This window comes from Schistocerca serialis, chromosome 5 (genome assembly GCF_023864345.2).
Source record: "Schistocerca serialis cubense isolate TAMUIC-IGC-003099 chromosome 5, iqSchSeri2.2, whole genome shotgun sequence".
NCBI classification, from domain to species: Eukaryota; Metazoa; Arthropoda; class Insecta; order Orthoptera; family Acrididae; genus Schistocerca; species Schistocerca serialis.
In genome coordinates, this window is record NC_064642.1 from 242,845,378 (window position 1) to 242,870,618 (window position 25,241).

A 25,241-nucleotide genomic window follows, 5' to 3' on the forward strand; every position below is an offset into this window, starting at 1 on the left:
TCTATGGCACATTATTCAAAATGTTTTTCTATATTTAGATGGTCCAATTCTGTTTTCACTTTGAACTGCAGTCCTACTCTAGAGTAAATGCATACCCCACCATTTTTAAAAACACTTTGGCAATAATGTGTTGCTAAATTAAACTTGCTTATATTTATGAGACTTAATTCACTAGCCTTGCACCAGTGTTCAGATAAACAAATACAAGAGACATCAGCAAGATTATTTAAAGCTGCTTCTAGATCTAGTACTTTGTTTCTGAGGCATTGAATATTCTGACATATTATCCTGACTGTTTTGCAAGTATTTTTTCTTTTGTCATTACCTGGTAATGTGCTGCTTTTTCCATAGTAGTTGTGACTTATCTGCAAATTTTCTTGCTGATTTGTCACAATCTTTTCCATTTCCTTGTCTGAGGCCATAAAAAATCCTTATTTAATGATGTAGGTGTACCTTGTCTTTGACTCCTCCTTAGGCAGTGTTGTGTTGCTGCAACTGTTGTTGATGGTTTTGTTGCTGCTGCTACTGTTGTTGTTGGTTCAGTTGCTGCTGCTGTTGTTGCTGCTGGTGCTTCTGTGGCCGGAGGTGGTGGTGGTGGTAATGGTAGTGGATGTGGTGGTGGTGCTGACAGGATTCTTCGTGCTGTTGCTGCCTTTGATTCTTTTATTGGCACTATTTCTGTTGGTGGTGGATCTGTTGTTGTAGTATCTGTTGGTTTTGCCCTGTAATTGCTGATGCCTGTGGTTCCCTTCCTCTTTTCTGCCAGTGACTGTAGTGGAACTGCTACAGTTGTTGACACCATTTCTGCTTCTGTTGCTTGTGCTGCTGCTGTTATTGGTCTTGTTGCTTGAGCTGGTTCAGATGTTGCTGGTTTTGCTGGTGCTGCAGTTGTTACTGAATTTGATCGTGATGCTGTAGCAATTTGTGGTTCTGCAGCTGCTTTAGTTGTTGTCTCCAATACAGATTCACTTCCTCCATGGTTGCTTCCAGTAATGTATTGGTAGTTCACTACAATGGCTGGTACTGACTCATAGATACTTTGTTTTTTATATGGTTCTAACGTTTCGTAAATTGCTTTGCACAGAGATGACTTGCCTCTTCTATTCAGGTGCATGCCATGTTTTGTAAAGCTGCATCTATCCAGGAAATCGATTGATAGAAATCTTATGTTTGGGTACACTTTACACGCTGTTTGTATCTGTTTATTTGCTTCCTTAATTTCGGCGTTCACACATGAAGCAGATATGAGGTCATACCTATGTGGTATACCAATAACAGTTACTCTTTGGTTTTCTATCGAACTGAGGGCACTTTTGAGACTGATAATAGCGTTAGCTAACTCGCTACAATACACGTCATTTGTTCCTCCAATTAATACGACATGACGATTTTTGCTGTCTTGTTTGTCCAGTAAAACGTCCCTAATAATTTCCCGCATTTTGTGCTCCTGGTTTCACAAGACTGCGTACTTTCAGATCGTAATGGTTTCGTAGTACTTCCGCCAGTCCGCGTCCGTGGCTATCTGAGTAGATATTTAACTCAGTGAGATTTCGTGAAGATTTATTATTTATTCTTGGAGACAAATATTTCTCTTGCGCACAGATTTTCGCTTAGCTGGTATGCATTTTCTGTTGAAATTCATCGATCTCTGCGTGTTTTCTATGTGAGGCCTGTCTTTGTAGTTCATTAGTTAATGAACTTATTATTCTTTTTGCTTCTTGCAGTTCGCTTTTATATTTTAATATATCAGGCTGTAGGTCGTCTTGTATTAAGGCCTCATATTTACGTTTTAAAATGCCGATCTCAGTTAGCAACGTTGCAATCACTTCACTTTCGCATTCTGCACTGAACAATTGTTTTTCAATGTCGTGTACATTCCCCACAAGCCCAGAATTTTTGTTTCGGATTAGCACTTGCACAACTGTAATGGTGTGAAGTTTTGCATTTAACACACATAATACCTTTCGCCGCTCGCTTGTTGCAGTAGTATTTGTCTGAGTATACACAATAATGTTCACCACGAGATTGACCGGAAGACGATGTGGACGCTATACTCGCGATTGCGTTAACGAAATTTGTCGATTTTCCCATCCTTTCTTCTGATATTTTTACAATCATATGGCATGTAACACATTTCTCTTCACTGTAAATGTTTTGTTTTTTACATTTTGCACACTTTTTACCACTGTTTTTGTTCACATTTGCGGAGCTAACACACACTATATCTTCACTTTCCGCCATTCAACTCTTAACTCGTTGACTACTACCAAGACAAATCAAATAAACAGCACACAAAGCCTTGTGAGTTAAGACTTAGCGTTAAATTGATGTAACAAGAAGGGATAATCTATTGGAAAATTCTATGGGATTCTCAGGTACATTCTCTTATGATGGAGTTTTGTTTTAAAATGTGGGTATTTTGCTAGAGGTGTTAATTTGCAGGTTATAATGTGACAACGAGCCTAATTTTGGTGATGTGTTTGTAGTCCTCAGGAAATATCGTGTGTGCTGTTTATTTGATTTGTCTTGGTAGTATAGTAGCTTGTGAAAGTATTTTGTTTTGCGATTAAATGGAGAAGATAGGAGGTGAAGTTTGTTTATTTTGTGTATAATTACAGGCCATGTGCAAGTACAGTGGGGTCGAGAATGTGGCCAACAGTAAATCAAGAATGGTCGTCTCAGAATGTTGTGTGTAGATCAGTGGCTTGTGTATTACCAGCTCCCAAGCGACTGTTGAATCCAAAGAACTCAGATAGCAATAACATTCTCTTTTCGGTAAGATGCTTGTACAGAGGCTTATGGTAGTGTCTTGGTGGTGTACAAAGACCCCCAAGCAACAGCTGCTACCTCAACATAGCATTCAGCTTGACAATGGCAGTGTGGGGACACCAAGCAGGAGAGCTAACTCACACAAGTAGCAGCAGCTGTTGTCTTTGCATATGTGAGACTGACATCAACACTCATGAAGCAGGCGGCGTGTGCACTGGACAGCCAGCCACTCTTGTGATCAGTCAGATGTGTGGCATATTGGTGCACTGGGCTCAAACCCAGGACACCCTGGAGACGCACAGAGGTATGACGAAGTCATCTTAAAAGTGAAACCCTCTTGATGGCACTGGCTCATAGCACAGAATCATCACATGTTGGAGCGGCTTGGAGACCAGCAACTAGTGGACGATTGCGACTAGCTGACTGACTCACATAGGGCTGGCAACTCTTAATGAGGTATTTTCATGTTTCACAGATTATTTGCATGATAAATTGATATGATGTGGAACTAGTCATTTTCATTCACATAACAAATTAATTTATTAATATGGCTACATGCTGGCAATTTGAAAGTGCATTTTCTTTTTAATTATACAGATGTGTGTTGGTAATTCCTACCCACGACCTTCTACACATTACAGTAATAGAAATTTGCCTACAGAATTGTCATGGAGGATATCTCGGCATTGGCAGGAGTCAAAGACAAGGAACTGCTAGGGTCTTAGTGATGATAGTGATGAGTATTTTTAATGGCTCTGCCTAACTTTGTTGTTTCAAGACCTCGCGTTTGGTCATGTCGAGGCCAAAGAACTATAGCTTGAAGAAATTTAGCTCGCCAGTGTGGCTGACAGGCTGTTTAAACTGTAGTCCAGCCCCAGCAGCAGAATTTCACAGGCAGCTAGCTTGCCCACCTCGCTATGGGTTGTGAAGTCTGGACGGTGGGGTGTTGCCGCGAAAATATATAGATAAACCGCCAACAACCTTCGTTGAGTCTGCAGTAAAGGCCCGTCAACGTGAAACTATCCGTAGAGCTTTCTGTTAATATCTGCAGTCGTCTCCATCATGTTGCAGATAAATGAAAAGGGTTGTTAAAGATTAGTAAAAGTTACTCTTATCTACATGATAAACTGTAAACTGTGTTTCATATGATCCTTCTTCATTGGAACCACACAGAAACTGGAGGAGGTCAAAATACCACAAATGTGGCTTATGTGTTTCGTCATCCCCGACTCCAAATCGGATGGATTTCGTTACTTTGCTTAGCTCTTTGCGGTAAACAGTCCGCAACGGAAGTTTTTTATTACCGTTTGCGTTCTTAACATAAGGTTAACGGCTCGTAATTTCTCTAGTAAGAAACTGTAAGCGACTCCCTTCTTATCTCAACTGCTGTATTCTTTACTCTTAAGTTTCCACAAACATGTATGGTTCCTATACATTTCAATAATGAACTCTCTAGGGCACTGACGTGTATCTGCCCTTTTAAAATTCAATGTTCACACATACGAGAAACACTTGACTGAACGAAGATTTAAATATGTTTCTCGCGGCAGATTTGCTACGATTTCCTGGTCACATGACACGATTTGTCTGTGCATATGTGGTTTGTGCCCACAGATTTGAGCAGTTTCGCTCAAACCTCCAGTTCCAAATGCCAGGTTTGAGCACAACTCATATGAGCCCAAATCTCCCTTTCAAAGGCAACGAGTTGTCTGCGCAGTTTTTATGTGCAGACATATCGTTGAGAGTGGACAAATAAAACGTAAAAAGACGCTATGGTCAGAATGCCTTTGCCGCTGAAGATCTTTGTATATGTGCATTAAACTCGCAGGTTTGCAGCTGTTTACGCTGAAGTTTGAATGATGTGTTGTGTAGAAATTAAAGATTCAGGCAAAGTGTCTGAAGAAAAAGTTTTTGATGACTTACACGTTAAGTACTATATGACGTGCATGAATGTACAGTCCATTCTAATTTTGTGTTGCGTGCAATTGGCCACCTTGAGGCCGCTTTTTTTTTGAGGTTGCCGTAGGAGTGCATCATGATGCAAACATAGTTACGGATGAATGTCGCAAACAGATTCTTGAACACAGTAAGTAAAATTTTTTGTGACACCTATTTTAACAGACTATTTACTCCCCGCGTATAACGTGTTTCAGAAAACGGTACCATTAGTCGTACTGATTTCCATTTATTTTAGATTCAAAACTTGATTCTGCTGCGCTTTGAATATGAGAGTGTACAGTTTTCATCCTTTCTTTCATATAGTACAGAATTATATATTCTGTACTTCGTAGATTAAAGCACGCTTGATAGTTTTACACAGGCGTTAGGTTGTGGATCACCAGTTGTTGACTTCACTGAAAGTTCGATATTAACTTTGAGACGAGTTGAAGTGCGCATGTTTGAAGCAGTTTGTTGGTCCGTTGATCTAAGAAGTGGCCTTGTGATATGTGAAGCACTACACTTAACTTCATCACAGTAGTCACATCACTTAGATTTTTAATTTGGTGCTAATGTGGACCTACCTAATTGGTTGCCGAGAGATTGAAAGTTGAATAATATAGTTAAGTCTGCGGTTTTGCTTCACTTTTAGACCAACTGGCATAAGCTGGATGTAGGGTCTACTAGTTTAGTGAAGTATAATTAATTATGATACAGCTCTGCAGGTAGGTAATGAAGTACCATTAATTACAAATACACCTTTTAAGTTTCTGTTCTCATAATCAAGATGTGAATATCTGTAATTACTTTACTATTGTGAGTGGTTCCCATTTAAATGTTAGATCTTGCAGGATTGTCAGATCGTTCCATCCAAATGAACTTATGGGGAGGAAAGTTTATTTTTCCAGTCTGTTGCGTGACATAAATGGTTGATGACTATTTTCAGCCGTTACTCATCAGCTATTTATGACATGCAACAGACAGTAAAAACAAAAATGTGAGATGCGACATTGAAAAGGGAAGTATTCGTTCCTGTAGGGTAATTATAGATAATCACATCCTTGTGTATGAGAACTGAGACATCAAACATTGATTCCTAATGAATGGTAGTTCATTACCTACTTCCAGCACTGTGTCATAATTAATTATATTTATCTCAACTAGTATATACAGCTTGTACCAGAGGTTTCAATACAGGAATTCTGCCACACCAATGTCATTACCCATTAAAAGTTCTCAGTAAATGCCCTGGATGGTTTTTCAAGAAGAATTATGTTACACACTGTCTTGTTGTAGCAACTCGTTTTCCAAGTCAGAAGTAGTTCTAATTAAAAAAGTGTAGAAATGCCAGTTGATTGAGATAGATTTTTCCAAAGCTTCTGCTAATATGAACTTGTTTCCTTTACCTTTGTTTTTCAAACTTCCTCTGTTTATATCTTCATCAGATGTATGATTTTGGTTATGTATTTGTAGGCTTTTGTCTTATATAATGCATTTCTAACACTATATAATTAAAGTATTTACAAAAATGCTTTCAAATGTTAGAAACCAGCATCAACACTGTAGTAAATGTCCTAGTTTTTATTATTTGAAGTGCAGTGTGTATTTTGTTTCCCTACCTTGATTAATTTGTTTACAAGATGTGCATATTTTTACTTGATAAGCCTTTTCTTGCCTACTTCCTGTAAAAATAATTTATTGATTGATAAACCTCTTCACTCAGCGTGTAGGTTTGGCTGTGTAAACAGTACTCTGAATGGCACCTAAATGTTTCGTCCCCGTGGTGTACAAACATATGATTATTTTAAAAATCAGTATGTGAAAGCTCGCTTAAGTTTGTGAAAGCTGTGTGTTTCACTCCAGTAATCATGGGAGTTTAATGGTTCAGGAGAGATTTCACTCCCTCCCGTATCGTCAATTCTGAAAACATGTCTTTTGCTCTACTTTTAAAGTGCAGGCATGTCACAGTGGAATGTCAATAAAGTTTCATTTGCACATGAAATTCCGTGTTGGACATTCACGATTGGTGTTCTCGTTAATGGTTAGGTTGCTGAAACTCTTTTTTCACGAATCTCTATACACTGTTTCAATATCCTTAAATTCCTGGCCAAGCCTTACACAGGGTTCAATGTCTGTGTCCATTAGATTGATTGGCTACAAGTAGGCCTATGTCATGACTGTAATAAGTACAACTTAATTGAAGTAATATTTCATGTAGGTGTTGATGATGCAGTGACAAGATTTGAAAGCACAGATTTGATCAGAGTGGCTGTTTTTTATGGCTGCAGCTTGTGAATCACTGCCTGTGAAGGGTTGGTATGCATAATTTGGTAAAACTTTACAAAGGGCCGGTTGGGAAAATTGTGACTCAATATTTCATATGTGGTTTATTTTTTATTTTTTTATTATTATTTTTTTTATTAAAACATGTGGCTGGATGGGTGAAGATAAGTAATCAGTTTTTATTGTTGAATGTAGTAATGCATTTGCCCTTAATCATACACTCATAGATGTTGCCAACATCTATACCTGGGCAGCCCATTGTAAACTTTAGCCCATAATTTGCTTGGATGAGTTGGGATGGTGTTTCTATGATTCTGGTATAACAAAACTTAGCAGAGCAAAAAATTTAATGAGGCTGTTACTTGACTGTCAGTATGAGTCAGCCAGAATGTCTGGTACCGGGCCTTGGCTTTGACCCATCATGTAATGATATTAAAGCATGTGATCCCATACAGGTGTATGGGTGGTACACCATATTTGAGAGTTGATGTGTATGGTGAGGGGCTTTTGAAGCAGGTGCGTTGTGAGGTGGTGGTCTTTCCTGGAAAATTTGGATGTCAGAAAAATTGTTGGGTCTGTGTTTTTTGTAAAACAAATGTGTTGTGTATTGGATGTGTGATGGAGCCAAGGATTTAGTGAGCAACTGATCCGGTGTGGTACATTCTTTATGACATAATATGTTAAATAGATTGCATAAAGGTTCTTTTGGTTTGTATATTTCAGTTGTGAAAGTTGGCTGTTTGTTTTGTTTACAGAATGTCATTTATTTCTTGTGGGTGGTTTCTTAGATCATGTTGTTTACTATACTTATATGGATCTAATGGAGATGGCTGTCCATTGATAGGAAATTTATTCAGAATTGTGTTGGGTGTTGGTCCTATTTGTTTCTTGTTATGGCGGGGTGGTGACAGACTGAACTGTAGTGTAGTTAGAAGTATTGGTTAATTTGAAAGCTATTAGTCTGGTTGAGAATCTGCGAATCCAGTATGGCATGACAAAAAGTTACTTCTGTTAAAAAAAAGTCTGTGTTAGCTGAGTGATCTGTCCTGTAGCCATAGGCTTACGTTTGGTGGAAACTTTTGAATAAACAACAGCGTTTAGCGCAGCCTTAACTCCATAGATAAGACTTACAGAAACACATTCATTCCAAGGCTATGGTTTGGAAAGGGTGACCATATGCTGCTCTTACACATGGTAAAACAGTTCTCATTGAGTGGGTGGGCTTCCTTTCAAATGTCTCAAAGAAAATTTTACTTTTTTTGTGCATATAGCGACTGAGCACTTGTTCTGTTTAAACAAGTTATCAATGATTTCATGTGAAATACAGACTAATATCCAGTGTAGGTTGAGGTATAGGTTAGGTTGAAGATAGTAATTTGATTATGAATATGCAAAGTCAACAAATCTGAATATGAAACCAAATGTAAATATAAAGTCAAATCAACACAAAATCTTAGTTGTTGTGACAAACTGGGCTGTTGCATTCCCTTTGTCTATGTGAGGTTAGACGAGGATAATTTTATTTACCATCTGAGTACAGGAGTTGTTAAACTTTCTGTGATAACTGAAAACTTCTATAAACGACCCATCCTCTGTGTTAATTAGTTTCTTACGTTTTGAGTCCATTACTAAAATAGCATTTTCCGTGAACAATACAATTTGCTTGCACTTCAACCACTTTTATTTCGATGTTGCCACCCCTGCCACAATCTTATAAACAGTCTCACTGATCCATCACAGACAACTCTAAATCAGCAGACAAAGCTGACATTCCCATGATCAATTGGAGCACAATCACCAACCTGTGCTTTCACGTGAGTATGTGGATGACCCTTCTTTTTTTTTCCCCCCAGAAATCCATTTCCACAACTACAAATGATTCCATTGTATTTGTAGTCAATGTACCTTGGTTAAAAATATACAAAAACCAAATAACACAAAAAACAAAAAATAAATAAAATCCCTATCCCCGCCTACTTTTCTCCAAATAACCACATCCAATAACCACCAACATAACCCCCACCACCAGTTGCACACTTCTCAACCAATCAAAAACTGAAAGATTGTCAACACCATCTGGTAGTTACAATATCATATGGGTAGGGGAATCATCTTAAATAAATGATATTGCAGATTGGCCTGTCAAGATTTTTCAACCCAGGTTCTCCACTGCATCAACGGCTACAAATTTTCCTCCAAACAGTACCACATTAAACCTTAGCTGCCATGGGGAAGACCCACTTCAGTTACTTTCTTAGGTTTTCTACGTCTGACATTTAGTACGTCCCATCAGTAGCTCATTGGTTCCAACTACCACCACAAATTTTATGAGGGTATGGTAATCTCAGGTCAAAATGCGATACTGTGCCAATAGACCTATGATGACATTAAAATACAGCGACACAACCTTAACTTGGTACCAACAACTGACATCACTAACAATATAAAAACATTATTAGTGTATAATAAAATCAAACAAACTACCATAACTTTGACGAGAATATCTGTTTTTGTGCTGATGCAATTTAACTGGATATATATAAAAAAAACTCTAATCAACAAGTGATGGGACAGAACACACACATAAAAGAAAGATGTAATCAGGCAAGCTTTCGGAGCCAGTGGCTCCTCCTTCAGGCAGAAGAGTTGAAGGGAAAGGAAGAGGGGTGAAGGAAAAGGACTGGAGAGGTCTAAGAAAATGGGTAGGACAGCAGGTCAGGGGAGACTTACTGCATGGGATGAGAAGGAAAGACTTATTGCTGAGGACTTCATCAGATGAGATCTGAAAACCTGAGAGCTTAAAGGTGGAAGACAGGGTGATATGCAAGGCAGGGATTACTGCTTAAACACCATGCACACGTTAACAAGAGTGAAAAGCTAAGTGCAATGTACATAACAGAGGTGGGAGGGGGGCAGCGAAAAACAGACGGGTAAGAAATAAAAGATGTAGAAAACTAAAACAGAGAAAAGGAAAGAGTAGTTACTGTGAAGAAATTCTGAGATGCAAGAAATTAATGTAAATTAAGGCCACATGCATGACACAAACCATGGACATGTTGTAGTGCTAGTTCCGACCTGCTGAATTCTGAGAAACTGGTGTCTGGGGGAAGAATCCTGATAGCATGCATGGTGAAACAGGCACTGAGTTCACAATTGTCATGCTGTAGAGCATGGTTTGCAACAGGATATTGCATGTTGCAGGTATGCACCCTCTGCTTATGCCATTTATCCTAATTGTTAATTTGGTGGTAGTTATGCTAATATTAAAGGCCATACAGTGTTTATATAACAGCTGGTATAGGACGTGTCATTTCACATGTGGTTCTCCCTTTGAGAGTATATGTATTTCCAGTTACAGGCTGCTATACCTGGTGGTAGGAGGGTGCGTAGGGCAAGTCTTGTATCAGGGACAGTCATAGGAGTAGGAGCCTTAGAATAGGGAGAAGAGTGAAGAAGGAGCATAAGGTCCGACAAGAAAATTGCGAAGATTGGGCAGGCAACGAAAAGCTATTACAGGTGTCGTGGGCAAAACTTCTGACAGAATGGATCTCATTTCAGGGCATGATAATACTGAGTCACCAGGTGTGCTCTGAAGTAGTTTTTTGGAGGGATCAGCAGTACCAGGACTGGATGTGATGGCCCGGGAAATCATGTTTTGAAGTAGGCTGGTGGGGTAATTACATGCAGTAAAGGTTGAGGTGAGAATGGTGGTGTATTGCTGTAAAGAATCTGCATCCGAACAAATATGTTTGTCTTAAATGTCAAGGCTGTGTGGGAGGGAATGTTTGACATCGAAAAGATGGCAACTGTTAAAATGTAAGGATTGTCGTTTATTGGTAGGTTTAATGTGGACAGAAGTGTGTAGCTGACGTTCAGTGGGGACGAGATCAACAGCAAGGTAAGTGGCATCGGATTTGGAATACAACCATGTGAAATTTATTTGGAAGAGGCTACTCAGAGAATCCACGAATCTTAATAGGTCAGCCTCACCATGAGTCCACAAGATAAAGGTGTCATCAAAATTTTTGTGCTGGGAACGTTCTACTTACTAATGCCTTCAAACATATTTAAAACTTTAAATTATCGGACTACAGTGGTAAAATGTGGGTTCTGATCAGAGGCACAAATTTACATACAGAATGTGTGACATTCATATAAAAAAGATTGTAGTGATTTCTAACATATTATCCCATTTTCTTTTGACATCCTCTCAATTTATTTCATATCAATTATGGAAGTATTGCTGTTACCTGGCATAACTGCAACAGCTACTTTCCTCTTATTCTGCAGTGTGTGTTTCCCTCCAAGAAACACACTTTGCCGATGACCATTCCTCAATGTTAAAAGATTATTGTGCATCATATTAGCTGGCCATATTACTTCAGAATTGATTTCAAGTGTCATGTACCTAATATTTACAATATGATTATTTGCTGTGAACTTTATTTTGTTCCATTATGTTCGTGCAAAAACCGACATGTACAATTTGTTGCAAAATGCTGAAACTGACAGATTCAAAAGTATTAGAGATCAGTGTCAGTTTAGTAGCTGTGTCATAATTCGGAGGGCAGTCACAGTCCACCTACAGAAATTCACTGCAAACAATGCTAAAAGTACTGAAAATATCATACAGCTTAAAACCACACATTATGACAATACATAGGAACATCCAGTGGGATGGAAGTAATGTAGGCTCACCAGAGCTGCGCAGAATATTTAATGTATATTTCCTATCAGCTATTACCAAGTTAAATAATAATGTTATAGGAACAGGCGAGTATGCATAGCTTTTTAAAGCTGTTGTTTCGAGACAGTGGTATTACACTTAGCTACTGGAAACAGGCAAAGAGGAAAATGAATCAGTTATGAAATAGCTAACAAGTGAAATTTTGAAGTGGGATGATGACTAATCAGCTATGCCTATAAGAATCAGTGTACTATATATTACTGGTGTACTCAGCCACTGGTACAGTGAGTGCTTCAGCAATGATCACTTTCCAGACAGTAAAAAGGTTGATGCAAACTACTCACCAACTTCCTTGTTACACGTATTTTCAAAGCTTATGAAGAGGATTGTCCATAAGACTATAGTAATAACTCTTAGTACATAAAGTTTATTGTCATATTCGTGGCTTCATTTAAGAAGAAAGTTGCTTTATAGAACATCGTAAGACAATAGCCAAAAATCTATAAAAGTACAGGGAGAACATTGGTTTGTTTTGTGTGACAGTTTAAGCAAATTGAGTGCCTGCGCCCACACTGTGCTAAAACTAAAGCTTCTGTCTCTGCTAATTGAAATAATCTGCTGCCGTACATCCCATTCACAGTTGCTGAAATCCAAACAGCAAACAATGAAATTTGCTCATGACACATAACAGCCAATTTGTGAAGTTATCTAAATGTTGTAGAAGTAAAATATTAACTAGATAGCAAACCCATAAATCTGGAAATTATCAGTTTAAACTAGAAAATGTGGAATATCAAGATTGAAATCATTGCTGTAATTTTGAATATTTCTTTCCTCAGAGTCAGCTAATAAAAACAAATACGTAACCATGATTTCAGTCTGTAGACCAAGCAGTACCTCAACTATGTAGTGGGTTATCGCCTTTGATTTGTTGGGGCAAAACATGGAATAGAAATTGTTTATACAGCTCATTTGAGTGTAAGCCTGTTTTGTGTTTTTGTATGAAAGCAATCCTTGTTTCTTGTTCAATAATATATGAAAATTAATATTTAATACTAATAAATCTTCATGAGACTTCCACAGACATATGCATTTGTAGGTGGAAATAGAAAGGCCACAATTTTAATTCGTTTAAATGTTTTGTAGTGTGCCCTCTTTGGATTACCTCATTTATCGTTATTGCAATCATCTCTTAGAGTTAAAGGTTTCTTCTGTCATACTTAAAATGCGCTATTATCAGCCTCGTGACTCAAAAACTTTCTATAAAAGAATAATAGGCATATAGTATTTTCTCTATTGCATCACTTTTTAAGAATTCTTAAAATACTGCGGCCATTCGTGAATAATATCACATACAACACTCGTGTAATATTGTCTTTCCACAATTTTGTTATTTAATTCACCACTTTTCTTCTATTAGGGTGAACAGCCATAAACTGCTGTATATATACAGAAGGCACTGGAGTGGAGTAAAATTTGTTATGGAGAAAAGTTCCTTGTCGGTTCAGTTCTTGTAGTGCTGTGCACTTTAGACACCTAAAGTAGGCCTTCATTCATTTCTGATAATACTGTGCCAATAAGTCATTAACAATAGAGCAATACCTGTTGCGTAGAATAAAGTGTGTCGTGTACATTTGGAAAACTTCCCCCATTTTGCATCCTGAAGTTACATGAACAAACAGCAGAAGCATTGAAATATAATCCCCTGCAGTGTCGGGTCAGAATAGATCCACAGTAATTCTTTCCTTGTCATAAGAGGCGACTAAAAGGAGCCTTGTTGTTGTTGTTGTCGTTGTCTTCAGTCCAGAGAATGGTTTGATGCAACTGTCCGTGCTACTGTATCCTGTGCAAGCTTCTTCATCTCTCCGCCTCATCTCAAGTTTATGACATATGTTTCTCAACAACCTCCAATCTAGCCTGTTTATGTTTGGCTGTTAGAGTAGATTTCTGCAGTCATTTCTTGAATACGAGATGTTTGTCATTTGACCAAATTTGTCATACAACTTCGGCATTTACTGGCAACTGTAAATCAGTTTCAAGTTGAGAAGAATATCTATGCCTCAGATAATTTTCTACTTTGCCCATATTTTCCATTCTGTCCATATTGTGCACTCTGTCTACTGAAATTATAAATCGTTGCACTTGAATGGTACAACTTGTTGCCTATTTGGCGATTAGATTGCCTCATTTGCTTTTGCACACCAATTTTTCCTTTTTCATCACACAATAACTGTTTTCTGCATTTTAGTGTCACGATCGTGCTTGATGTACCCAGTACACACTGTAACTAATGGTGTCTGTTTCCTATGTGCAGGAAAGGTATGTATGCACACACTAACACCACAATGAGCCGACTGCCTTTATACAGAGTTCCACCCACTACCACCTGAATCGTTGACGTCTTGCTGTATAACAATCTACTGACATCAAATGCAATATCATTTGTCAGTATACTGAATCTCATACTAGTACATATACACTGTGCATGAGTATACCAAATGAAAATGTTAATTTTCCTACAAATATTCTTGCCTTTATACTGATTTCCACTACTGTAGCCTGCTGACAATGCAGGAATCGCACTGCTGGTGCCTTCACTGTAACCTCCCCATGTGTGCTGATGAGTATATGCCTGTTCAATCTGGGGCACTGGTACTCTAGGCAGTGTCTACTATGCCACATAGTCATTTCTGCAGCAGAGTGGTATCTGTGGAGAGACCCTCCAATTGGAGTGAGTGGCTCCTGTGTAGATGACATGCAGTGAAACAGATCAACTTGTCCACACTGGTGATTGTACCAACAGAGTCTTCCCACCACACCAGATAGAAAGATTTTAATGCAGAAACTTAGTCTCATGGTGTTTTCATCTTTGGCCATGTCCTGGGATGAGTTGGACAAGGAGAAATGCAGATGTATAGTTTGTCCAGTTGTTGGTATGCTCCAGAACAGACAGGTGATCTTTTGCAACAATGAAGCGACAGGATTTTGTTGAACACATTGAGGATAGGTTCAGGGAAGTTGCTGCAATAGAAAAAATGAGAAACGGATCTCTGTTGAGCAAAACTTGGAATGTTATACAATCATAGGCACTTTAGGCCAGCAACTAGCTGGGGGCTATACCATTCGCAATCTCTCCTAGGTCATAGGAAGCTCAACAGGATTCAAATTGTCACTTTCTTTCAGGACCTAATGCTAAAACAGATGAACTGTATGCTAATCTAGTGACATTGAGTACAATTTGTCTGTCACATTCAGAGAAGACCCAAGGATAATAGGGTAGGCACTGGAACATTTATCTTAGCCTTCACAGAAATGTTTTACCTGAGGAAGAGAAAGTAATGATTTACAGGTTTGATGTGGAAACCTCTTTTCTACTTCTGTGTGATATTTTAGGTGGCTGAGGTGTGGAAACCTCCTCCCAGGGTGCTGATGACCTTACCATTTAGCATCCTAAAATATTTACACTGATCAGCCAGAACATTATGACCACTGACCTACTATCAGTATAAACTCATTCAGACATTAGCAGTGTCACCTGGTGAGGAATGACCGTGCACACCACACACGCACGCACGTGCGCGCACACACACACACACACACACACACACACACACACACACACACACACACACACACTCTCTGCATGTAATATCAGTGAGCATGCTGTCCACGTGTAGTAGAATGGGGAATGCACGCGATCTGTCAGAGTTTGACCAAGAGCAGATTGTGAGGGCCTGGAGGCTCAGGATGAACATTAAGGAAACTGCACAACTCGTGGGGTGTCTAAGGAGTGTCTTTGACACGTGGCAGAACCAAGGTGAAACCATGTCCAGACGTCATGGGGTTGGGCGGCTACTCATTACAGATTTTGGACATCGTAGGCTGGGCAGATTGGTAGAACAGGACAGGCAGAAAACTGTGGTGGAACTAACATCAGACTTTAAGGCTGAGCAGAGTACAAGTGTGTCTGAACACACAGTGCACCAAACACTCCTAACGATGGGCCTGTACAGCCAACGACCCATGCATGTACCAATGTTATCACCACATCATCTGCATCTATGAATGAAATGGGCATTTGACCATCGGTACTGGACATTGCCCCTTTGCAGAGCGTTGCATGATCTGATGAACCCTGATACCTCCACCATGCCTATGGGAGGGGAAAAAACAATCAGCTTCAAGGGGAAGAGCTCCTTGACACCTATACTGTGGGATGGAGACAAGCTGACGTCAGCTCCATTATGCTCTGGGAACATTCTCATGGGTATCCTTGGGTCCAGTGTAGCTCATGCAAGGTACCGTGATGATAAAGGAATATCATCTACTAGTTGCAGACCACATACCCCCCCCCCCCCCCCCCCCCCCCCCCCCCTGTGACAGTCATGTTTCCTCCTGAAGGCAGTGGCAGTTTTCCACAAGATAATGTGCCACACCACAAGGCCAGGAGTGTGATGGAGTTGTTTGAGGAACACAGTAGCGAGTGACAATTGATTTGCTGGCCCCTCAACTCGTCAGATCTGAACCTGACTGAACACATCTGGGATGTGATTGAACGTGGTGTCAGAGTTCATGTGCCCCTCTCCGGAATTTATGGGAATTAGGTGACTTTTGTGTGCAAATGTGGCACCAACTCCCTCCAGTGACCTACCAAGCCTCATTACTTCCACGCCATGAAGCGTTGCCAATGCTATTGTGCCAAAGTTGGACATTGGCTGTTAGTTAGTTGGTCAGAATGGTCTGGCTGATCAGTGTATCTTCTTCTTCTTCTTCTTCTTCTTCCATGTCCTTCCACTGTACTAATAATGAGATTACTTCTGGGATGTCAGGAGGACAAAGCATGAGGGCAGCTCATACAAACAGCACCCAACATGTTTAAGGTGCCTCAAAGACAACGCCCCCCGCCCCCCGGTCATTTACTGACATGCCCAGTAATGCACTGGTAATAAAAAGCACTTGACTGCCTGTCTTATCAAAATGCTAAGCAAAGGTTTGAGTGACACCACCCAATCAATATTGTGTCAAACTTTGGGAACAGTATCACAATCCACATCTAGCATGATGACAATGTCTCAGCCATTCATGGCCTTAGCCACTTGCCAGTTGGGGTAAGGTACAACCCCCTGGCACCAACGGTAACTACCCCACCGGTGCAGCCAGAGAGGTCTCATCCTTCTCTGGCACCACCTGGGAAGAGGACAAATGCAAAGGTGCCCCCTTCCCAGAATGAAACATGTCAGCAGTCTACCAGCAGTCAGTGGCTGAAAGAGCCACAGGCTGTGGGTCATAGAAAAGGAATGGTTCTCTTCTCTTTGATAAGTCAAGACAGGAAAATCCTTACAGAAACCAAAACCTTACCAGGAAAAGACAGAAGAAACCAAAGTTAAACCAAATCCTGCTGCTCTGGTTGATCTGTGCTCCTTGCACCCACACGCTGAGGTCAAGTTTGTGATTACCAAAGAAAAATCACACACTCAGGTGAATCTCAACTCACCAGCGCAGTATTTTGTACTCCCGTTTCCCCTTTGCTGCTCCATCAGATTCCCGTCTGATGTTTCTTCATTGGAACTGTTATGTCTACCATTCCCAACTGGTCGAACTCTGTCAGTTAATCGCTACTTACTCTGCAGTTAGTGTGGCACTTCAGGAGACATGGTTCACAGAAACCCAACTCCCAGCTATTACAAATCCTACTATAAAAATTTCTTTAACACAGAGAAGACATCTTTAGAAGTCTGCACAGTCATATATTCTGACACTTTCAGTGAGCAGGGGCCCCTGCTGCATTAAAAGCTGTGGCTGTTTGTGTCTGCGTATCACTAATGGTAACATTATGTAATATCTATCTGCCTGCACACAACATACAAAATGGGGCAAGTAAAAGTGGCTCAGAGAACAGAATTGCAAGGTACAAAGAAACACAATGAAGGAAAGGAAATACAGTACTAATCTGACTATAGCAGTTGTTGAAGAGACCACCATTTGTCTCTTGGCACTTTTGGTCTCTGGTCAACAAGTTGCTGTAGGCAAATTGAAGCTGGACTGCTAGAATTGCTGCAGTTCTTGAAGACAATGTGGATCATTGTGATACACCTTAGACTTAAGGGCTCCCTGCACAAAGTAATCGCACCCTGACAGATAAGGTGACATGGGTGGCCAGCTTGGACCGCAACCAGACTAACCTGTGCTAACAACGCTGTTAGTTGTAAAGATTGTGTAAATCTGCTCAAAAGTTTGGCCAGCTGTAGGGGCAGTTGCCCCATCCTGTTGGAAGTAACTGCAGGTCTTTTCCTCCTCCATTAATGCTGCCACAAATTCACATCAAATCATACCACTCATTCTGGTCACTTTTATTTCTCCTACCCTGTATTACGTCACTAGCTGGTGGAACAAGTGGGACAGATGCCTCCATCCTTTCTCCTACAGGGGGAATTCAGGTGCCCACATTGCTCTGTGTACCAGCCAAACCACATCTAACAGGGGCCAAGTAATAGAGTGATTAATTTCAGGACTGGAAGTCTGCCCACTTGACACTACAACTACTACACATTTCATTAAGGCCCATGGAACATTTTCTCGGTAATAGATACTACAGTCTGCAGCCCAGACACTCACAATTGATCGAATGCTACATCCATGGGGCCTCTGCAACAGTGACCACTTTCCTATCACTCTCTCTTTCACTGCCCAATGAAACATGTACCTCATTGGCCATGCCAGAAAGCCAACTGGCAAGATTTTACCTCCAGATCAGCTTTTGGAATCATTCAAGAGGAGCGTATTAAAGGAGTGGTACAATGATACCCTGTTCTTCAGGCTTTCCTTTTGGGAAACGTGTGCTATTGTAGTCTGAAGAAATAGCTGTTGCTATCAGAGAGCTTCAAAGGCCACTTCAGCAACACAGACACCATCCCTCTACAGAACTCCCTCCACGCCTCCCTCCGCTCAATGATGGGATATTATTATTATTATTATTATTATTATTATTATTATTATTATTGTTGTTATTATTATCAAGAAACCAGCAAAAGACCCTCAAATTTGACTAATTATTGACCAGACTGTCTAACAAACAGACTGTGTAAATTATTTGAAAGAATGGTCAACCAATGACTATTTCAATGCCTGGAAACCAGAGGACTTTTGTCGTAATTTCAAAGTTGGTTTTGGGATTCGAGTCCACCACAGACCAACTGATTTATGTGGAATCTGCCTGACGTTTTTGCACATCACCTGATTGCTGTGTTCATTGACCTGCAGAAGGCATAAGATACCACTTAGTGCCATCACATTCTGAGTATTCTACAAGAGTCGGGTGTCCAGGGCTACTTACCCATTTTCATTCAGAATTTTCTATCCCTTTGACTGTTTTGCATGTAGGTCAGCAACTAATATGTACAGGAAACTGGGTCCCTCAGAGATTTGTTCTGAGCATAACCTTCTTTGCCATTGCAGTCTATGGTATCATGACTGCAGTGGAACATACCATGTCACCGTCACTGTATCTGGATGAGATTTACCTGTATTACAGTTCTGCATCGCAAAGTGCATCTTCAGGGAACCTTACAGAAAGTACAGAAGTGTACTTGAATCATGGATATAAATTTTCTTCTGCAAACTTGCACCATGCACTTCTGTTGACTGAGGACTGCATCTACACCCATAACTTCACCTGGTTTAAAAGTTACTTGAAGTTGTTGAAACTTTCGGATTTGTAGCTCATTTATTTGACAATAAGTTAACAAAACTTTGATTTTATCCTCCATGGACTATGGATGTGTTACATGCAGGTTGGCAGTATCGTAAGTACTGAGCTTGTTAAACCACAGTGGTGTGTGGTTTGCAACTGAAGCCTTCTGTACAAAGACCATTTGACAGCCTCCGGGTGAAAGCTGTTTCACACCACCGAGCGTCACATGCCAGCAACTCCTGATGAACTGTACTGTCACAATCTGTCAGCTGACTACCTTTCCGCTTTATTTGACTCTGTTTCACAACCAGCAGTTCAGACCATTTACAAATCACCCAGAAACAGGTAGATCAGCTGGGATACGATTGGATGTTCCGTGAAAGGACCTTCATGTGCCCCTTCTTGTCTGTGTACTTACAATTTCCTTTCAGCACCCTCAGTGGTGTGGTCCCAGTTCTATGATTCTTCCCTTCTGGGGCCATAAGGAAATTGCTGATTCCACCAATCTCAAATGCATATTCTGTTTGTAGCAACTCCTTGAGCTGATTATCGGGTATCTCTCAAGTCTACCCCAGAAATGTTTTGGTTGTGATTCTTGAAGTTTCGTGGTGTACTGAATATTCTATGAGGTTTTGGGGTTGCTGCCGGATCATATTGACTTCCTGCCACAATACTTCGAGTGGCAACCATTCAGCCATCTTCAGGTGAGTGCTCGCCATTGGACACTGCTAGCTAACAGTCTCAGGTTTGTAGCAGAAATTGGCATGGGCATGCACACTGGTGTATCCTCTATCAAAATCTGCGTCTTCTGCAAATACTGTTCCATCTGTGGCATGCAAGCGCTTGCATAAAGGTAAAATTACATGTCTGCCCTCTGTCGGGCCCGGGGGTTAGAATAGGCCCGAGGTAAGTGCTAGAAGTTTGGGCATATGTTTTCCCTCTGTACTTAAAGCATCACATGTCAAGATTGTGGACGTCCACCCCATCCCAATACTCCATGTGCCCTGCCTCCCATCTGTGTCAACTGCGGAGAGCATCATTCCCCTTGCTCACCAGACTGCAGGATTTTACAGCAAGGAAGGAAAATCATGGAATACAAGACCCTGGACCGACTGACCTACACTGAGCCCAAGAGGAAATTTGAGCGCCTACATCCTGTGGCTATGACCACCTCTTATGCCGCTGCTACAAAAACAGTTGCAGCCCCATCAGTTTCACGAGTTCCAGTCGGCTCTCAGAGCCGGCAGACTACACCTGCCCTCTTGATGGTGGGGGGAGGGGGGGGCACTTCCCTTCCTGTTGCTCCCGCACCACCTACCTTGGAAGTAGTGTCTCCCCCACTTCCCAGCCGGAGAAGCGTAAGTCTTCTTCAGGTCCTCTCACTAGGAAGGGGTCCCTTGGGTCACTCCCTTCCCAGGTTTCTGCTAGTGAGAAAGATGACACCCGTCAGTGGCTGAAGTGCCCACAAGTAGCTGGTCTTTCTTGGTCCCGCAGACTGAATCGGTGAAGGCCTCCCAGCCAGAGAAGCCCAAGGACAAGTGAGAGAGATCCCAAAAGAAGACCCCCAAGCCCAAGGGAATTGTGGTGGCACCCACACCACCGCTGCCTACAAGCTCTGCATCTGACGATGAAGTGAAGATTCTGGCGTCTGCTGAGGATCTAGATCTCACCAGACCCTCAGACACAATGGATATAGCCTGTTCAGGAAGTGAGTCGGTTGCAGCAGGTGACAATGAGGTGTAGACTGCCTCATTGAGTGTTTCATGCCTTCCCAGTGTCACGATCACGTCATCCTCCTGTGGAATTGCAGCAGTTTTTTTCATCATCTGGCTGAGCTGTGGCAACTGTTAAGCTTTACACCTGCTTTCTGCATTGCCCTCCAGGAATGGTTCCCGGCAATGCGGACCCCTGCCCTCCGTGGCTACAGGGGATATTACAAGAACCATAGTGAATATAATAGTGTGTCAGGTGGAGTTTGCATTTATGTTCTGAACTCGGCATGTAGTGAACCTGTGCCCCCTTATAACTCCTCTTGAAGCTGTGGCTGTCAGGATACAGACGACGCAGGAAATAACTGTCTGCAACGTATATCTCCCTACAGATGGTGCGGTACTCATGATTGTATTGGCTGCACTGATTGATCAATTGGCTGCACTGATTAATCAACTCCCAAAACTTTTCCTACGTCTGGGAGATTTTAACGCCCATAACCCCTTGTGGGGTTGCACCGTGCTTATTGGTCATGGCAGAGATGTTGAAAATTTACTGCCCCAACTCGACCTCTGCCTCTTAAGTACTGGGGCTGCCACACATTTCAGTGTGGCTCATGGTAGTTACTCAGCAATTGACTTATCAATTTGCAGCTGAGGACTTTCCATCTATCAACTGGAGAGCACGTGATGACCTGTGTGGTAGTGACCACTTCTGTATCTTTCTGTCACTCCCCCAGCATCATTCCCACGAACGCCTACCCAGATGGGCTTTAAACAAGGCAGACTGGGTAGCCTTCACCTCTGCTGTCACCATTGAATCTCCCCCCCTCTTTCATTGTCCTCTATCTCCTACCTCCTATCCTAACTCTGCTTTGAGGTTTGAGGTTCCTCTTTGTTTGTTCTTCTTCCCTGTGCACTCCTGAAGGCCGGCCCATATGTCTGACACATAATAGGTGACTGGGTAACGCATAATTCCCAGTTCTGGGTTGACAGGTAGGGTTCACGCGTACCCCCTGGTACAGGCCAGGCCCAGGGAGGAGTGATTGCCTGAGCTGTTACCTTCCTGTTGTGCCTAGTTGGAAGAAGCACACCATCGGAGACCCTGGCAATCATGAGGGATTCTCTCACAATGAGCCAATCACCATCTCAGTCTATTATGTCTACTAAACATAAACAGAATGAGGGTAAAGACTCAGATTCCCCGAGCTGCAACTCGGCTCCTCGTGGTATTGCATACTGAAGGAGGTCAGTCCTTTGCTACGGTTAATACATTTATTATTCAGAACAGTCTGTCCACAGAATACATTCAGCCCTGTAAAATCCTGCTCTTGTTTATGCAATGGCACTTTGCTTTTGGAGACTATTTGTGATTCTCAAGCACAGCACTTGCTTGCAGTTTTGCTCCACCACCTCTATCCTGTGTGTGTTGAGGCCCATCAAATGCTTGGTCTTATTTACACTCAGCTGCTCAATGGTCTGACCGAAGGAGACAGCCAAACCTACCTATCTGATCACCTCACTGCAGTGCATCGGGTGATGAAAAAGGTCGATGCATCCTTCGTGCTTACACACGCTCTTTTTCCACATTTGATAGAGTAGTGCTTGAATGGCTGGCGGTGAGGGAAAATAAGCTGCGGTTGGTGAAATCCACCATCCAGCCGTGGTGTTTCTCCTGCCGGTCACCTAGATGGGACGAAGTGACCCTTACACGTCTTCGCATAGGGCACTGTCCTCGTACTCATGCCTTCTTACTACGGCGAGAGGAACCCCTGCTGTGTGATGCCTGTGGTGTACAAATCACTGTATGCCATATTTTAGTGGAGTGTGATTTATATCGTTCTGTCAGGGCGGAAGTTAATATTATCTGCCCTCGATTTTAGCTGATGTCAAGGCGAGTGTCAAAAAAGTTCTAAGGTACTGTGATGTTTCTGGGCTTCAGCCTAAAATTTTAGGTTGGAATTTTTAGTGTGTTGCCGAGTGGCTGACCACTCCTTTTTATTCTTGTAATAGGCCAGTTACACCATGGTAAGAAATAAGAGGAACGACAGAAGCGAGTGCCTGAGGATCATGGATAATAATGGAAGAGTTGTGGAGGAAATGCATGAGCTCAAAAAGATTTGGAAGGAGTACTTTGAAGATCTGTTGAATGCCGCCAAGCGGGTAACTAACAGTGATGGAGAGCCTAAGGCAGCAGACGATGATAATAGTGGGGAAATTGTTGATCTAACTTGGAATGAAGTGGAAGAAGCCATAAAGAAGATGAAAGGGGGCAAGGCACCAGGTTGGGACGAAGTAACAGTGGATATGATACGAGCAGCAGGAGAAGTAGGAACCCAGTGGCTATACAGAGTGCTGAGGGTGGTGTGGAAGGAGAACAGAATTCCTGAGGATTGGAAGAAAGGAATTATAGTCCCAATCTTCAAGAAAGGGGATAAAAGATGATGTGAGAACTACAGAGGAATCACCCTGCTATGCCACTGTGGAAAAATCTATGAAAAGATCCTGGAGAAGAGAATAAGAAGCAGTATTGAAAGTAGACTGCAAGAGGAGCAGTACGGTTTCAGACCGGGAAGATCAACAACGGACCTCATATTTGCGGTAAGGCAACTGCAGGAAAGGCACTATGAGTACGGGAAGGACTTAATCATGGCCTTTTTAGATATTGAGAAGGCGTATGACAGTATCTGTAGGGACAGGCTCTGGGATGTGCTGAACGCAAAAGGGATAGATGAAGAGACAACACGAAAAGTCAGAAAAATGTATGAGGGAAGTGAGAGTTGTGTGAAAGTGGGGAGGGAACGTACTGCATGGTTCAAGCTGGAAAATGGGCTGCGACAGGGAAGTGCACTTTCGCCTTTATTGTTTATTATTGTTATGGATGAAATCCTACAGCAAGTGTCAGATGCAATTGGAGATCATAAAATGAAAGCAGTGCTTTTTGCCGATGACCTGATGTTATGGGGAAATTGCGAGAAGGAGGTGCAAGAGCAGTTAGATGCATGGGAGGCAACGGCAGCACAATATGGAATGCATTTCTCTGCAAAGAAAAGTGAAATAAATGTCACTACAAGGAAGACGAATAGGCCAAATGTGGATATAACTTGTGGAGGGGAAAAACTACAAGTGGTAGAGAACTTCAAGTACCTGGGAAGTGTGATTGAAAGTAAGGGGGGAAACGCAATGGAAATAAATGAAAGGTGCAGAAAAGCAGGGCAGTTCTACAAATGCATTAGGGGGCTTATTTGGAGCAAGGAGGTGCCACAGAAATCCAAGGGAATTATATACCGAACCTACTTTGTCCCCATATTGGCATACGGAAGTGAGACATGGGTAATGCACAAAAGCGACAAAAGTAGAATACAGGCTAGTGAAATGAAGTTCCAGAGGATCAGGTTGGGTGTAACAAGACGAGACAGATTGCGAAATGTGTATGTGAGGGAAAGACTAAAGGAGGAACCAGTACAGGACAGGATAGAAAAATCAAGACTGCAGTGGTATGGACACATGAAGAGAATGGATGAGGGAAGAATTCCAAAGAGGATGTTTGATCTGCAACTGGAGGGGAAGAGGCCCAGAGGAAGACCAAGAGATAGATGGGTGAAGGGAGTGAAGGAATGTGTGACGAGAAGAGGAGAGAACTGGACGAAGGTGGAAGAGGGGGAATGGTGGAAAGACAGAACACGATGGAGAGGCTTGTGTTCCCGACAGACCCAGCCAGTGGCTGGAAACTGTCCAAGATGATGATGATGATGATGATGATGATATGATATGATGATGATGATGATGATGATGATGATGATGAATAGGCCAGTTCCGAACATGTGCTATGTGTTTTATTTTAACCCCTTCACCTATGTTCTGTTGCAGTCCTCCTCTTTACATGCTGCTTTCCACTTTGCTACTGTTGACATGCACACTGCCTATGTAGACTGTCACCTTTAATTTTAGTCTTATTTTTGCACTTGCTGCATTTTAGTGACACTCGTCCGTTATTGTTTCCGTTCAGGCACTAAAGACTACACTGTTGTGTAGTCCATAGAGTAGTGCTTCCATCAGAGATCAAAGCAGGCTGTGAAGTCTTCACGGTCCAACCATACATTCCGAACTGGATGTGCTGCTACCAGTGTCAACTTTATAACCACACTCGAACGTCATGTCAAAA

At 41.6% G+C, this 25,241-nt stretch overlaps 1 protein-coding gene across 3 annotated transcripts in view; it reads left to right on the plus strand.

Moving 5' to 3' along the window:
- The first annotated feature begins 4,597 nt into the window (after positions 1-4,597).
- LOC126481536 (uncharacterized) overlaps positions 4,598-25,241 on the plus strand; it is a 245,530-nt gene continuing 224,886 nt past the window's right edge. For all 3 annotated transcript variants that reach the window (XM_050105346.1, XM_050105345.1, XM_050105347.1), the window contains exon 1: positions 4,598-4,855. Coding sequence is in view for 2 of the 3 variants with exons in the window: in XM_050105345.1 (XP_049961302.1) it covers positions 4,826-4,855 (30 nt within the window). In the remaining variant the exon portion in view is untranslated. The remainder of the gene's footprint in view (positions 4,856-25,241) is intronic.